The 15814-nt window shown below is 50.9% G+C and overlaps 4 protein-coding genes across 4 annotated transcripts; 2 read left to right on the forward strand and 2 right to left on the reverse strand.

Annotated features, from left to right (window-relative positions):
• Nucleotides 1-1950: 1950 nt before the first annotated feature.
• Nucleotides 1951-2231, forward strand: SCP_0705400 (hypothetical protein; the record flags this gene model as incomplete). The annotated part of the gene is made up of 2 exons (XM_027760465.1): nt 1951-2120; nt 2198-2231. The coding sequence occupies 2 exons, from the start codon at nt 1951-1953 to the stop codon at nt 2229-2231; spliced, it is 204 nt and encodes a 67-aa protein (XP_027616266.1).
• A 1314-nt stretch (nt 2232-3545) lies between these two features.
• SCP_0705410 (hypothetical protein) lies at nt 3546-3854 on the forward strand (the record flags this gene model as incomplete). The annotated part of the gene is made up of 2 exons (XM_027760466.1): nt 3546-3707; nt 3759-3854. The coding sequence occupies 2 exons, from the start codon at nt 3546-3548 to the stop codon at nt 3852-3854; spliced, it is 258 nt and encodes an 85-aa protein (XP_027616267.1).
• A 5316-nt stretch (nt 3855-9170) lies between these two features.
• On the reverse strand, nt 9171-9635 carry SCP_0705420 (hypothetical protein; the record flags this gene model as incomplete). Its single annotated transcript, XM_027760467.1, has 1 exon — nt 9171-9635. One exon carries the CDS (start codon nt 9633-9635, stop codon nt 9171-9173), a length of 465 nt encoding a protein of 154 aa, XP_027616268.1.
• Nucleotides 9636-15364: 5729 nt separating this feature from the next.
• Nucleotides 15365-15814, reverse strand: SCP_0705430 (hypothetical protein; the record flags this gene model as incomplete). The annotated part of the gene is made up of 3 exons (XM_027760468.1): nt 15365-15501; nt 15580-15684; nt 15742-15814. The coding sequence occupies 3 exons, from the start codon at nt 15812-15814 to the stop codon at nt 15365-15367; spliced, it is 315 nt and encodes a 104-aa protein (XP_027616269.1).

Consider the following 15814-nt stretch of genomic DNA (forward strand, 5'->3'; position numbering starts at 1 on the left):
CCTATGCATAATCCTGAGATCTATCACGGTGCAAAACATGGGATGAGGAGCACACCCTATCATCTCAAATTCGCACATCTGGCCCCCATGCACAAAGCTGCATGAGACGACAACGTATTCGGGCTCCTGGAGAGGATTAGCCTGAGGTTTGTAGCCCCCTGCGGCAGCCATTGTCTGTTGAGCGGCGATACTCATGGCCCTCCAGAGATGAATCCGAGTCGACGGGCGGCCATTCGTCACCGCGGCCCGGTTGAATTACATAACGCTCGATGCACAAGTTGTCGTGAGCGTCACAACGCTGACGGAATGCTAGTAAGTTAGTTCGAACCTCCACTGGCAGACCCATGCCACTGAACCCTGACAAGCACGGACCACTACTATAGGCGCAGGATAGTGCCTTCATGACTATTTGTTCTCGTTACATGCCATTAAACACAGTCATCTCACCAGCGGTTTGTTGGTAAGTGTCTTAAGTGTCCAGTCGAGAACGTTGATCATGCTTGCGGTTTACTATTTGGGCCATTTTTTGCATCAAATCGAGTTTCACATACTGCGATGCGCGATTCTTGTTGTAGGAGAGAACAATTCGTGCGAGCTGCCGCATAAATCACATCAGTTACGACCACCCTAGCTCGAAGTCGTCATAACCATTGCCGTCTCTTTTCATAGGTGTCCGTCAAGTTGTCTTCTCGAATTTATCGGGAAGGCGAAGCAATGTAGGGATATTCCTAAAAGAGCGGAACTTCCATAAGGACGGGATCGCTGAAGAATGAGGAATATGATATTCCTGCACCAACGGTTTCTGGAGTAGAAGCAGCTTCAGGAATGTGTCACGCATCGTTTTCAACCGCACGAGCACATATAATATTCTGGCAGTGTAGCTGGGTGCGTCTCCTTCTCCCTTTTGCGGTCATCTTATTTACTCAACGAAACCAGACGCCCGTATTCGTACGTTGCAGTGTATCAGTGCACCTCGAGCTGCAGGCGATGCTCTGTCTCCGTGATTGATCCACCCAGCTGAATTGCTGATTAGACGAGGACGAGCGCAATTGACCTATCATTCAGCAACGGTGTCATCGTCTTGCCGCTGAGTGAGTACAAAGTGCCACGACTTGTGGTAGAATGATAGCCTGACTCACGCCTGTGATTTCTGTCTGCTGTTTCGGCTTTTCACCGACAGAGAATCGTTGGGTTATGCAGAGCTTCAGCCGGGCATGTACCGCCTGCTCCTGATGCAGCCTTTACATGGTGATCCAAGTCCAGTCACCTCCAGCGTCACCCTCCTCAGTGGCACCTGCATCTGTATAGTATAGTTACGTAGTGCTTTCACTCGTCGCTTCATATACTAAGGTCAAACTATCATCTCGAAAGACCCTCCTATAGTCGGGCCCAGGCGTGAGCCAGGCACCAGATACGGATCCTTGGGATCTGCCCATCTGCGTCCCGATTGATCTATTTTAACCACGTTATGTTCCGGCAGCGCGTCAAGTGGGCAGTCTACTTATAGTGGTAGGTCGGCGGTCAAGGGCAGTCAAGTGAGTCATCAGAACCGTTGGTAGTGCAAGTACTTACGGAGCATTTTCGCTGTTAATGGGCAAACAGTATCTTTCCGTGCTGTGGCCTTGAACCATTCATATAAGGTGATTCATGGCGTACAACCAAAGTATGTGTTTTCACGTCACAAGTTCTCTTCAGGACAAATCAACAAGTTCCTCCTTACTCCACCATTACTCCCAGTTACTCCCTCTTATTCCCAATCGGATAAGTTATGACAAAATTTGAACGAAAAGTGTGAATGACGCGGGCAACTTGTGCGATCGAAAGCTGTGGATGTGCCCAGAAAGTATGCATTCGTTGATGAAAGCATGCATGCTGAAAATGCGCGTCATCAGTGACAGCGATGATACAGCGTTTGATCAAACATACCGCTACCGAAGGCACGCTCACGCGATGGAGCAGCCAGAGCTGGTGCCCGAGCCATTCGAGCCGCCGCCGCCAGAGGTGTCGAAGTCGGCGGGGATGGCGACTGGGGTTTCGATCTCCTCGAGGATGGGAGCAGCAATGGTGAAGAAGGCGTCCATTGTAGAGGATGACGATGCAGTTATGGGAACGGGTGCGAGGTGCGTACGAAGTGCGAATGCGACTGCGTTGCTGTCGCAGACGAATGTCAAGCCCGTATTTATGCGCACAGCTGCAGGCTGCAAAACAATAAGAATGCGATGAGATCTTGAGGTTAGTCTTGACTCGATATCTGAAATCTGATTTTCTTGGTTCGCTCACTTGGTACGTCTTATTGTGTAGAGGTCGGTGACCTCATCGGCCTTGTCGGTTTCTCAAGGAATGCGGGCTATGAAAATCTACGAATTGGGACCACCGTTGGAGTTCAGGCGCATGAATCTCTATCTGAGATTGTGGCCGCGTCTCATGAATGCCCGCACTCTTTGATATCTGGCGTGCTTCATGATGGTGCTCGTAATACCGATGAATGAACTTGGTGCGCCACTGCTAAGGTACTGTGGCAAGCGCCACTCTGGAGATCCTCAAAGTGTCACGGTGAGCGGAAGTAGCTTGGAACGTTTATTGGATCTAAACCGAACTGCATGCAGCTAGAATTCTAACATCAAGTAAGCACCTGCGTCAACCAAAAGTCTAGCAACACAAAAGACTGATCAGGGGTGTCGACATGAACGATCGGGCAAGTACTCTTCTCCGTCGACTACACCTTTCCGGTATTCTTCGATATAGGTACGTACACCGATACAGCCTCCGCAGCATGTCTCAGGTGCTCAAACAGTTGATTAAGGTTGTGCAAACCCGATTGCGTTATCTCTCGACGCCGGGTGCACTTGGTCAACTTGTTATCTCTTAGAATGTGATACATACGTATCGTGCAGGCTGGACGAAACGAACCGAGAAATCAGTCGGTGGCAAGAATCGCTCATGTAGCCGTCATCGCCTTTTATCATGCTGTGATTCGTTGCAATCTTCAAGCTGAAGTTGGTCAAGGATCTTTCCTTACTATGGTGCCCCACATGCGCATGGTTTACGGTACTGGTAGTGCCAGCGGGCCCCGGATCTCACTGGCCTATGATTCGCGTCACGTATAGGTCATTATCCCTTCAGCCGGAAGCCAGAAGCATCCCCAGTGCATGCCTTGCATTTTTAAGGCCACAGCAGGATTCTGTTGGACGTGGAGTTATGCACCGCGAAGTAAATACGTCATATATTGTACATTCATTATTCGTGTCACTGAACGGCGTTCAGGATAAAGCGTCAAAACAGTCACCCTCTCTCTACAGCGCGCTATTGTTGTCTCTGTCTCTTCCCCTCGCCTTCCCCCTGCTCATTCGTACGAATTGAATAAATTATGAAAAAATACGGATAATAATGGCGAAGGCAAAGCGCAAGAACGAAAAGCTGCGAAATGCCACGGATCATGTCCAAGTCAACCGATGTGGTCTGGAGCGACTGTATCCTGGAGTGGCCGTCAGCATGGACAGTATCACTGTTGTCAAACATACCACCAACACAGGCGCATTCATGCGATGGAGCAGCCGGAGCTGGTTCCCGAACCGTCCCCACTACCGGATCCGCTGGTGTCGAAGTCGGCAGGGAGGGCAATCGGGGCCTCGACTTCGTCGGGGACGGGTGCAGCAATGGTGAAGAACGCGTCCATGGTAGATGTACAAGACGAGGGTATCCGAGAGGTGAGTACACGACAAGGTCAGAATCGACTTTGTTACTGCAACCCGGTCTAGCAGGCCTTCAGGTTTTATGCGACATCGGGAGGAAGGCTGGGCGCGCGCACAAACAATAGGACTGTCATTCGACCTGGAGGTAGGCCACGAATGTGATGCCGGTGACGAATCTTCGGTGCATGCCCGCTCATGTCTGGGCTCGTGCCTTATTGTTTCGAAGGAGATGAACTCATGGCAGGAGTTGCTAATCACAGACAGTTCGTCAGATCCATCGAACTCGAAGGCGCACGATGCTCAACGACGTGAAAACATGCATAGTACACCGAATTTGATGGTGCCAGGCTACATCGACTTGAAGCAAGTCAGTTGAACGGCGTTTACCGCGGCCTCAACAGGCTGCTACAACTTGAATCGCACGGATGCTTGATTCGCACATTATCTCTCGGCATCTATCTACCGAATTCCGTTCCGGATCCACTCATTTCCGTTAACCACTTCTAACTCTATCGTTCGCTCGTGCACACTGAGATGCTAGATATCATACTAGAACTTTGCGAAAACAAAAAGCACGATGCGAACGTTTACGCAGCAGAGCGCTTCCTAGCGCGCTAACCTTTTCTAGCCAAGCCTTCTCCGCACCGAACGCGGATCCGCAGCGCGTCACAGAATGTTCACCAGGCATTTAATCATGCCAGAAAAAACATTGAGATCTGTAAAGCATCTTCGAGCCTACCCGTGGATACCCGTCGCAACCCGTCAGTGCGGGTATGATACGCCCGGGAAGCAGTACGGGTTAAGTATCGCAGCGCTCATACTTAGCTCATACTCGGAGTAAAACCTACCGGGCATCCAACGGGACCTGATCGGCTCGATCAGTCACACCCACGAGTGGACAGGCCAGTCGACATCTTGTGCCCGGAAAGTCCCAGAAACAGGATGTATAAATTGTAATCAAGGCTGGACACAACTATGTGAGAATGCCCGGAAGGGCCACGCCCCGGGAACCCAAGAGAGCGAAGCCGAAGTTATGTTGCAGCGAAGGGCTGCCGAGGGCGGCCTGTGCTCGTGAGGGCGGCGTGCGTGCATGAGGGCGGCATGCGCACACTCGGAAGACAACTATCGCGGACGCGCGAGTCCTGTTCCATACGTTGGCAGAAGCCCTGCGGGATGAAATGCATAGGGGAATTGATGCCGGACAGCCTGATGCCGGAGGGCTGACGCGAACTGCGCTACGATGCTGAAAACTTTGATAATCACTCGGATTGAGACTAATTCGCACAAGTGCACGATATACGGACTCCGGGGTTCTGGGTATTCATAGGTGTGATGCTTTGCAAAATCAGTCTTCCCAAGGAAGGTGGATATAAAAACAAACACGTACTTTTATAATACGATCCCCAATATCTCCACGCGAAAGTACACCCTGACCTCAAACCACGGGAGAATGCGCGATCCAATTCAAGGGAACAATGGTTCAACGTCAAATCCGTGGCTTTGACGATCCAAAGTTAAGCTGCCTTGTAGGGTGCCAGTGACGGATGTCAGATGAGATAGTCGGCGTGCATAGCTAAATAGTCTGTCCCTGCTCGGTACTCAGAGGTAAGGCCTCCCGGAATCCTTGTATACTTTCAGCCCCACTTTTCAACGTTTATGGATTTCTGGTCTGTCAGAGAATCGGCGAGCATGGATCAGTGCGTCTCAAGGTAAAAATCTCGGCAATGGATTTCGGCGTTCTCGCACCTGTCGATCGCAAGACACAACGCCGATGCAGCGTCTCCCAGCGCATCTTACGACAGGAGTGCTGCATAATCACTTGAGTGCTTATTGCCATTAGGGGCGCTCAGAGTCGTTCTGAGCAGCAGAAGTCTAGAAGACCATGTCTCAATTTCCCTTGGACGGCTGTGCCTTCGTCAGCTAGCAAGAGCTGCAGACCAAAGCTCGTCGGATCACTGCGGACTCATGCTTTGCATATTTTCCCCCCTCTTCGACGGGTCATTGCTCGCCGTCTGCATACTGGAGCGCCTCGCACGCACGCTTCGCGTCGTCGGCTGCCGTCTCTCACGCTCAGCTTGTTCGGGTCGGCGCGGCCCCTCTCTTGGATGTTTATCTAGCTCCTGAAATACAGGATGGGGCGCCACCTCTTGACCTGATCCCCCGGAGACACGACACCATGAACGAGACCGGCTATGGCATTAAACTGCTTCAACATCTCGGAATGAGTGGGAATGGACATATTGTGAAACACACTGCACCGGTTAAAGCAAGGATGACCTAACCCATACAGAATCTGGCAGACGAATATTATCCAAGAGGACCGCGCACTAGCCGCGGATCGAATCTGTGCACCAGCGTTAAGCGACAAGGTGCATTTTTTTTTGGCTGTGGAACTTACTCTCCTGCTTCCGCGCGTCGCGCCTGGGCGATAGTGAAGGGATGCACAGTCGGCATGTATGGCAGGAAATAATGTATATTACACGGTGCTTCCCGAAAACCGAAGAAGGCCGCCGTACGGATGCTGAAGCCCTGTACTCGTGCATGGTTCGTGCGATTGCTGCCATCCTCTACTGCTGTTCAGACAACAAGAATGACGACGCATCATCTCTGGAAGCAAATGCGACAGACTGGTAAGCAGAGGTATTCAGATATCTACGAGAAGTCGAAACGGCCAATAATCAACCACGACTCCAGCTCTCTTTGATGGCACGTCCAGAAGAGGTGCAACCCTCTCTACCGTAGATAACCTCGCAGCGACGAGGTTGCGCACAGCATATCTCGCAGTGCAGGAAACATTTACGTTGCAGATCACCGGAGGGTCGCGCTCACCATTGTCACGGTTGTCGCGCACGTCGCGTAGGGGCCGGATGGCACGTTGAGACGCACGCTGTTCCCGAGACCGGCGCGGTCGAAGAAAATTTTTAAGAAAGCCTTCTCCGTTGAGTGGTCGCCGGTTAAAGATGGCGAGCATGTTGAGTGCCGCATGAGCAGCATACTACGATCTAGACATAGGAGGTGACCGTGGCAGAGACGCGTGACGTCACAGGTGAACGCGCTACGAGCGCTTATTTGGGCTTGCACGACTCTGAGATCTTTCCAGTACTGTCTGTACTATCCTGGCAGTCCTCACACCGACGGGAGTGACCCTACTCCGAGCAGGACCCCGACGCCATTCTCCGTCCCTGCGACGCGCTGCTGTAGTCGATACGTCTGGATCGAGGATACCGTGCGGGGCATTATGGCGTACTTTCATTGGTGTGCTGTAAGGGTCTCGTCTGGGAGAAGGGCGCGGGAGGTGTCTTTGTACATCTAAAGAAACGAGTGAGTGGTGAGCTCAACCGGTGCAGGTCTTTGATCTACAGCAGTGATATCAATCCCTCGTACCTCGTTGAATGGGTACCCTCCATAAGGCGCAGGTATTTGAAGGCTCTCTCAGGGCAGTGTGCCCTGCGATGACCCGAGAGATTTTCCGTGCTATGATTTTATTTGCTGAGGATGCCTTGATCTTCGTACGTTGTCGCTATACCTCCTTCTAGTTTCTATGCCAACTTCGGATGCTCACAGCTCGCTGAAATCCGGCATCATTTTATCTGTCTCCTCCCGCTGGTACGCACCTTGACCCTACCCGTCACAATGACTGCTGAGTGCCCAATGAAGCAGCAAACCACCCGAGCTTCAAGACTGGTTGTGTTAATGCTAGTAACGTCACCGACATAGAAGAGAATTTCTGGTAGCGCGACGAGTCAAAACTCATTGCGACGGGCCGCATAATGCATCGCGCCTTGTCTCAATTTCCGCTTCTCCCGAGGTGCTCAAATTTTGACGACTAGCGTTTGTGTGTTTTCAATGATCCTTTCATTTTCCGGCCCAGGTGTGCTGGCTGACGTGCCCTGATTACTCTCTGAATCTCGTCGTGCGCCTCGCTGATCACACGCTCCCTTTAGGGTGTACTGGATAGCGATTCGACATCGAAGATGCTCGCTATCTCATCGCCGATCTCTTCGATGGCATGCTCGCCGCGCGAAGTCTGACTGGCGATCACATTCGAGAAACTCAACGTTCGAGTACTCCGAGTCCTCCAGATCTCGAAACAGGTTCACGTTCGCGACTCATGTTCGCAGGTTATTAGATCTCCGACCTGTCCAGCACCTGTACCAACGTACAACACCTCGGTGCTCCTCTCAACAACACTCCTACGCACCGAAAGTTCTCGTCGGTCATCTCAAAGTCGAGTCATCTTTCCAAGACTATCTGAGCAGATCGGGGTCTCCATGTGTCTTTATATTCGTTACTCGACCGCATGTCTATATCCCAGCCCAAGTAGCACAAAATGCCGTTCCCCGTGTCGGCGCGGGTGCCCACCATCGCGCGCTGAGCTCCCCGCTGCCAAGGTGCTATGGCATATGTACTATAATCTAGTATTGTCTTTAGGGACGATCATTCGAGCTCGCGAGGTGAGTCATTCGCAGTAATAAAGACCTGTAAGATTTTTGATCTCGCATTCGAGACTGCACAGGATGTATCGTGCCTCAAGATCGGCACATTACGTGCATTTCCGCAGTCAAGGGAATTGTCACGAGTTCATATCTTTCTCCTATCAAGGGCTCGATGCTTGACTTACTCGTTCTTATTTCTGCGCAGTAACAGCGATATTGCACGAATGTCGGTGTCACTTGTGTCCTCGCGCTCGGCGTCTTTTCTCCACATCCCTTCCCTGTCACTGCATACAAATATGAATGTGCTCCCATCTCAAGCACCGCCTTACTGTTATCGGTGCAACTTCCGGGGCCTCAGAAGTGACGGTAGCACAAGAATATTCAGATGTAGCCCAATACTTCTGAGGATGTGGCCTTGCCGTATCCCTCGGGAAAACACTGTGGTACGCCACATGTACCGAGCTAAACAGTCTAGTACTTGTGATCAGGAATGTCGTCATCTATATTCTGCATATTTTTCACCCGTGGACGTTCTGCCTGACCATATTGTTCACCAAGGCATGGTCTACCGGTGCGTGCCGTCGTAGGTATGCGATACCGTCATATGCCTGATTTTATCGCGCGACCGACTTCGTGTATATGTATCTCTGTATGTGTACATTCAATGCAATGAGAACTTCAGATCTGTGAACTACATGCCCGGTCGCTATCTAAGTATGAACTGTACACAATCCAGTACGCGCAGCCCACGTCTTTCGCGAGACACTTGTAAGTCTGTAAGATTACAACGGAAGAAAAATAATCTCGAGAATAGAATGAGAGAAAATTGTACGTATCTCCGGTACATCGACCTATTTCCGACTCGGAAACTTGAGTACATATAGCTTGACAAAGAATGATGTCCTGCATAGAAGAACTCGCACCGTCTGTACATTCCAAGTTTCGAGTTACCCACCTGTCCTCCCCGCAACGTTGCAGCCTGCCAACTGCGCTCGCCGAATCAGAATGCATCCGCCGTCCTATTTCTCCTGACCTCGTCTGCTCAGACGCTCGATTGATGCACGTCATCGCTAGATGTAAGAGGCACTCCAGACGACTGTTCGTCTTCAACTTGCAGCTCCGGAGTTTTCGATTGGCCTGCTGATATAGTGGGTGAATCACCATGATAAGGGTATTGGTCGAAAAACAGCCTAAAGTCAACACCTCGCCGACGCAAGGCATCGAAGCAGTCCGAAATGCGCCGCTTCCCTTCCTCGACAATTTCGCGAACGTCCAGCCTGAATTCCCGCAGTGTGAGAAACTGCGGCTCGTCCAGGATACGGGCTGCGCTCTCCCACTCGCAATCCACTTCTCCTGGAATCATGAATATGTCAAGTTTGTGGAGGTGGCAATTGGGGGAAATGATGCGCAGGATCTCTGCCAAAGATATTCCATGCACCTGCAGCAAATCGAGGTTGCGAAGTGCAGTGCAATGACCTATATTCAAGTCCTGCACTGTGGGTGGCATTAGGTTGATACTACTGTGATGTACAGTGTAATACTTACCATTGGATGGGGTACTAGTATCATACACGAATTCTAACTCTAAATCCTCCAGACTAGTTCCGGCATGCACAAGAAAGTTTCTCAGAGGAGATAGAATTGTGTCAACAAATATGTACAGCCTCTGCAGACAATGGATGGATGCCGGGATCAATGTCAGCCACTCAAGAAGTGCTAAACATAGGGGTTCTGGTGCTTTATTCAAGTTACGTCCACGTTGCACCACAAGACAGGTGAATGTGGGAAATCGTGATGCCAGATGAGCAATTGGGAATGGCTTGCATCTCTCTAATGCTGAGTCTACCACCCTTAGAGTTTGCAGCCGAGGTAGTGCACAGATGAGACGCCAAAATTGGCAGAAATTGCGGAATCTGCAGCCAATTAATTCCACGTTGGTAACACATCCAAACTGCCCAAAGCTGACTAGCAGTGTGCGTGGATGCATAACAACTTTGCCCCACCTAAGGAACTCGATAGACAATTCCTGGACAGCTGAGAACATTCGTCCAAGGGTAAGGGGAAATTGATACACCCATGAAGGCTCTGCATCAGATAGGATTATTGCCCGCACTACACGCAAAGTGGCTGCATAGGAGTAGCTTGGTGTTCGCGATGCTCGTACAAGAGCTTTGAAGAAGTGGGTGTCGATATTCAGCAGGTCCTGGTTGGAAAGTTGATAGAGGCTGGCTGGGAGCCACGTGCGACAAACGAGAGCACAGCTGCACAGCATCCCCTGCTTGATGCGGAAATTTGGGTTGTCACCCACAAAGCTGATTATGCGGTCCGTCAGCTCAGGGTGAAGCCTTGGTATATTCGTGTACTATGGACGAGAATGTTGATCATTGCACAGACAGTGGTCAATATTCAGATCGGGGAGTAGGATCTGGGCGACGTACCGGTATGCATTCCCAGATTGCAGCCTCCCACCGCGCCAAATATATCCATTCGTCAGCATCCTGTGTTGAAACCGGAGGATACAAGACAACCACTCATGTTGGTCATGCGCTTCGAGAGTTCAGGAGTAGGGACTTACTGGGAGAGGCAAATTTGGGCAAGCGGGGTTTGGACAGGGAGGAACTCATCGGGTTGAATTCAGGATAGCCAAATTCATACGCGGGAAGTTCGGGAAAGGGGAGCTCGGACCAGGCGAGTTCAGGAGAGGCGGGCTCGGATGAGGTGAGTTCGGGCAAGGTAAGTTCAGACAAGGAGGAGTTCATTGTGTTGAGCAAGCGGGGTTGGACAAGGAAGAATTCAAGGAGTGGAGGACGGGGGATTGGACCGTTGGACGACGAGGGACTCAAGAAAAGATACGGCACTAACTCTCACACCCCGAACACGCATAAGAATTTGATGCGTTCATAGCCACGCGCCTAAAACAGGCACGTGGATTATCACGTTTGGCAAATTTGGGTGGTCCATAACGGCGAACAGCAGATAGACGCATGCATATCGGTATGGATTTGAAAGAGGCCGTGCGCACGCTCTGTCGACCTGTCATGAGAACGCGGATCACTGCAGAGCCCATGCACAGGATACGCTATCACGAACGGTTCCCGAGTCGAGCTCCTTATCAGCCTGCCCTACACCGCAAGGCTGTCCGCGATTGCGGAACGAACGCCAACGAATATCACAGTACACTTGCTCGGGACAGAACCTGTGGAACATTGGCCGCGTTTCCACTGCCTGTATCGATTTCGCACAGGCGTGGACATACTTGGCACTCAGAAAATTAATTCAGTATTCCCAGGGAAGCGATCTTATCGTGCGCGACCGTGCGTGAGTGCTCCAAAGAGCCAAGCGCTGCCAATGAGAGTTCGTCGCAGATGAGCATGGCATCAGCGAGGGGAATCTGAACTGAGGGAATGCAAAGAAAAGCTAGTGCGCACAGTCACCCACATCTTCACTTTGCGACAAACCTCCGTCGATACTCCGGGACCTGCAAGGTGATCTCTACTGCAGGCGACTGAGCGGAGAAGATGTCCTGGTGCAGCTGAAACGCTTTGCACGAAAAAGTACAGGGAATGTGCGTATTCGCGCTCGACGAGCGGTAAACCCTTCAAAGACGAAGTCGAGGGAGGTGCACTTTCAAACACCGATCCGGTGTCCTCGCGTTGCGTGATGAGGTGAAGAGAAGCTACGTGCTGCCATCGTTTATGTGAAGAGGTTGGAATACTTGATGTCGAGCAATTAGATTTTCTGGAAAATCAGCGAGCCGTGAGATGTTAACGGGGAGGGACTAGAATCGTTTGATGACTTACAAGTATCCTGCTCGGCAATATCCGGATGACCGGGACCAGAGAACGTGAAAGAGGGCTAGTGGCCAAAAATTAGCCCGCACACATAGCATCGACAATCGTCGCGATCGTAGCTGGGATCGGTGGCGCAGAGAGTGCGGACGAAAGCGAACTCGCCGTGTCGGCCAAGTGTCTCCAGTAGCGTCAGTTAACGGACAACGAATTGAAGAAAAACTTACAGATTATTAGCCTTGAGCCACAATTATCATCGCAAGAGTCTATCCGTGACGCACGTTAAGTCGCTTTCTCCGTTCCATTTAATGTCGGTTAGCTTTTCGTCGATCGCATAGATTGCACGTGCAAAAGATAAAACAGAAATGTTGCGGCAAGGAAGAATGGATATATAGGCAAGTGGAGGTAATACACACAAACATGGATCTCTCCGAGGGATTACATTGACGACAAGTAAATGGCTGTGAGTCTTTGCAAAGTAAGATTCCAAGTTCCAAGGTAAGTGGTCATAGGTTAGGACACGTACGTCTTTACCATAAGTGCCAACGGCCAATACCTTCCCCCTGCGTCGCACCCCAAACTACAATTGTAGTCCAAAAAACACCTGAGTCATTGCGTATTGGAGATCCTTCCGTCAGCGACGTTGGCGGGCTGTAGGCATCTTAATCAGCCACAAACAGGATAACCGAACCACGCACCTTTCCCCAGGAGTACCTACCTGGGACTCCCAACGCTGGGCACGTGCGACGTATCGTGGACGTGAGGCGGCTGGGGCGGGGGAATAGGCACGTCACATAGGCGCGTGATCGTGACAGACGCGAGACGCCACGGTCCGGCTACTCCGAGTCACCAACTCAACGTGTTCACCTCCCAACATCTCCCCTGCAGCACTCGCCATCCGCGCACAACAACCTTTCAGAGATTTCAAGTTACAGCCTCCAATGTCCTCGATATTAAATGACTACGGATGGTCAGACGTCTCTGGGCCAACCGAGGCCGAAAGGTATGATAATGCTTCTACTATTGCACTAACACAGTAGGTACCTCGCCACGCTCCTTGCGACGTCACCCTTACCCACTCCAGGGGTTAGCCGGCAGCTATTCCCTCGCCGCCATCACCTGCCCAACGACGTCTGGGGTCCGATCGTCTTGGATGCCCTCTTTTCGACGCATGTCTGCCAAGGACCCGCCTGTGAGACCATACCCTGCATGGACGCATGCCACAGTACTTGTGCGCTACAGCAGTACTGAATATTGAATCCTGGAGAGGTATCCATGGTAAGTAGTGCCTGCATTTTGTGTTGGTCCATATGAGAACGTCGGGAGCTGATGACGTGCTGGGCCGTAGTGGATTTCCAGCAGTGCGAGTCTGTCATATGGCCTGTCCGGAGTAGAATGCACTTCGGCGCTTCAATAACGCAAGGCGAAAACAGAAATCTCCCAGCCTGTATTTGCTAAAGCCGACGCATGCAACGTAGAGTCGCAGGGCAGCGACCTGTACTGGGATGTGCGGATAATTTAGCTGAGAAGGACACTGTAGCTGACGCCAATTTCTGCAAAGGTGCGCGGTGCCTCTTCATTGTCTGTGTTTGACTCGAGATGCTCGATTCTCAGTCATCGGCCTTGGCGTTAGTTCCGTGAGTCTTCTTTTAAATCCAGATGCATGACCCTCACGCAGTGACATTCTCACTTCCATCTCGTCGTTTACCTCTCCTGCAAGATGCTTTTGTGGGGAGGAAACTGAATATGAATCTCTCAGGCTCTCCGCACTTCCCGCGGAGACTCCTCGTAGCAATCGCAGCATAAATCAGTCAACAGATCTATCAAATACTGAAATTTGCGAATAAATGCAGATGAATCGATCAAAAGATGTAAGTGTTCCAGTCCTTTCACTATTACACTAACAAGTGACTTCTATGCATTATGCTCAGTGATCCTTACCTACACAAGGCTTCCGTCCGCTCGTCCCTCATTTTCCGCCTTCTATCGCCGTATCAACTTCGATCGGACAACAACCTACAGCAACTCTCGAGTCCCCCTCCTCCAGCTGTAGCACTGAAACTACGCAGCCAGACCTCATTGTACGTAGTCGATCTCGTTCAGCTCTCCGATTCATAATTTTTCTGCGTTAGATGCCTAGTGCAACGCACGAAAGTTTTCGACGTTGTCCGAACTAACGGAGCCCCCATCTGAGGGCATGTAGTATGTTTATTCTGATCTTCGATTTCCGCAAATTCACTGAACATGCTGAACCTCGGAAACCCAAACCCATTTTGTTGCTCGCAGGGGTCAGCACGCCGCACCGAGCTTCGATTTTGTCTCGCTGTTGGCTGTCGGAGGATCTGAATACGATCGTTGCGCCGTTTAGGTAGATCGATCACCATCTCATCTCACTGGTCCACTGAGAGTCGTATTGAGTAGAACAAGTCCGGTCTAGGCGAGTGAGACGTACGCATTGAAAAGCGTGCATGTTGCATGCTAAGGTCCACCTGGAATCAATTTGATCGTTATGGTGCGTCTTTGTCACCTTGTCTTGCCGGCTCATTCGTGCGTGTCTACTACCAGTGTGATAGTGATATCCATTATCCTCAATGCTCTGTGAAGTCCGTGCAACGGTGGACATCTCGATACGTTATCATTCACCAAACGAACGCGTTGGAACTGTTGCACGGCAATGCAGGCCGCACGCATGCAGCGCCTCCTTGGTACGCTCTGAATCGCTCGGTCCTACATACCGTACTCTTCTCGATCGTGTGCCATCATTGGTTCTCTTGGTGCAAATGTTTTATTTCTCGCTGCGAATGGGCGACACAATGGATTGCTAAATTCTTTACTCTGCGTAAGAAAGGACAAATTGCTACCTCTAAGAGTGAGAGCAGTCATATGCGACGCGTATTCGATATCTGTAACTATCTTTGATGCTATTCTCCTGGTTTTGAAGATGTTATGCGCTGAATTGATCGCCATGCGTGCAGTATAATGCGTGTCTCGCCGCTGTGATTCAGGCGGGGCGTCTGATCAGCTAGCAGGCCACCTAGGTTCGGGAGTAGAAACGCGATGCCCACACTAGATGGAAGTTAGTCAAATAAAACTGATCGACGTCCTCGCGTCGCTGGGCCAAGATGTTGCGAAGATGTGGAAATACAAAGTCTGCTCTGCCACTCGACCGCAGCCCCTCATGTCTCACACATAGCAGGGATAGCCGCGCGTTGACAGTAAATCGGACGCAGATTGTTGTATCAGCCATCGAAATGAGTGGGAGATGTCGCACGTACGTACATAACGTAGCCAATGTTGTTTCAGGTCAGGCGCCTTAATGCATATATGTGGAGAGCAGAATTATGAATTGAAGTCTTACCGCGAAAGAGCGTGCTATGTTCAGAACCAAAGCATATCGAGTGACATCGTATCTTCACATAAAAGTTTCGAAATTTCGTGGGACTCGAAGTTATCTTACTGTACAGGTGAAGCAAGTACGCGAGAGCAGCGGCTGCGTGTAAGGCTTTTGTGGCGCACAGGAGGGATCGGCGGCATTGCATCCAGCAGATGAGACAAAGTCCACGAGGATGCAGCTTGAGGGAGTCCCTGAGACACACCATTGCAGCAGTAAGAACACGGTGGGACGGCGATTGGAGGAGTAAAGAAAACAGAAAACATACACACCAGTTGGGTGGAAAGACTTGCATAGGCGGCGGATTTGCAGAATCTTGTCCGAGCGCGGCGGTGAATCTTCGTATAGGCCTCGGATTCCCGACCATGCAGTTGAAGCTAGGAAGCCAGTTAACGTTCTGAAGGCGGTCATATATATACTCGTAGAGAAAGAACCTAGGCAGTACTTGCATAGTACTGGTGTGACCTGGCAGTCCTCACACCGACCGAGGTGACCGTACTCCCTCAT

This window comes from Sparassis crispa (genome assembly GCF_003851025.1).
Source record: "Sparassis crispa DNA, contig_000006F, whole genome shotgun sequence".
In the NCBI taxonomy this organism is placed as follows: Eukaryota; Fungi; Basidiomycota; class Agaricomycetes; order Polyporales; family Sparassidaceae; genus Sparassis; species Sparassis crispa.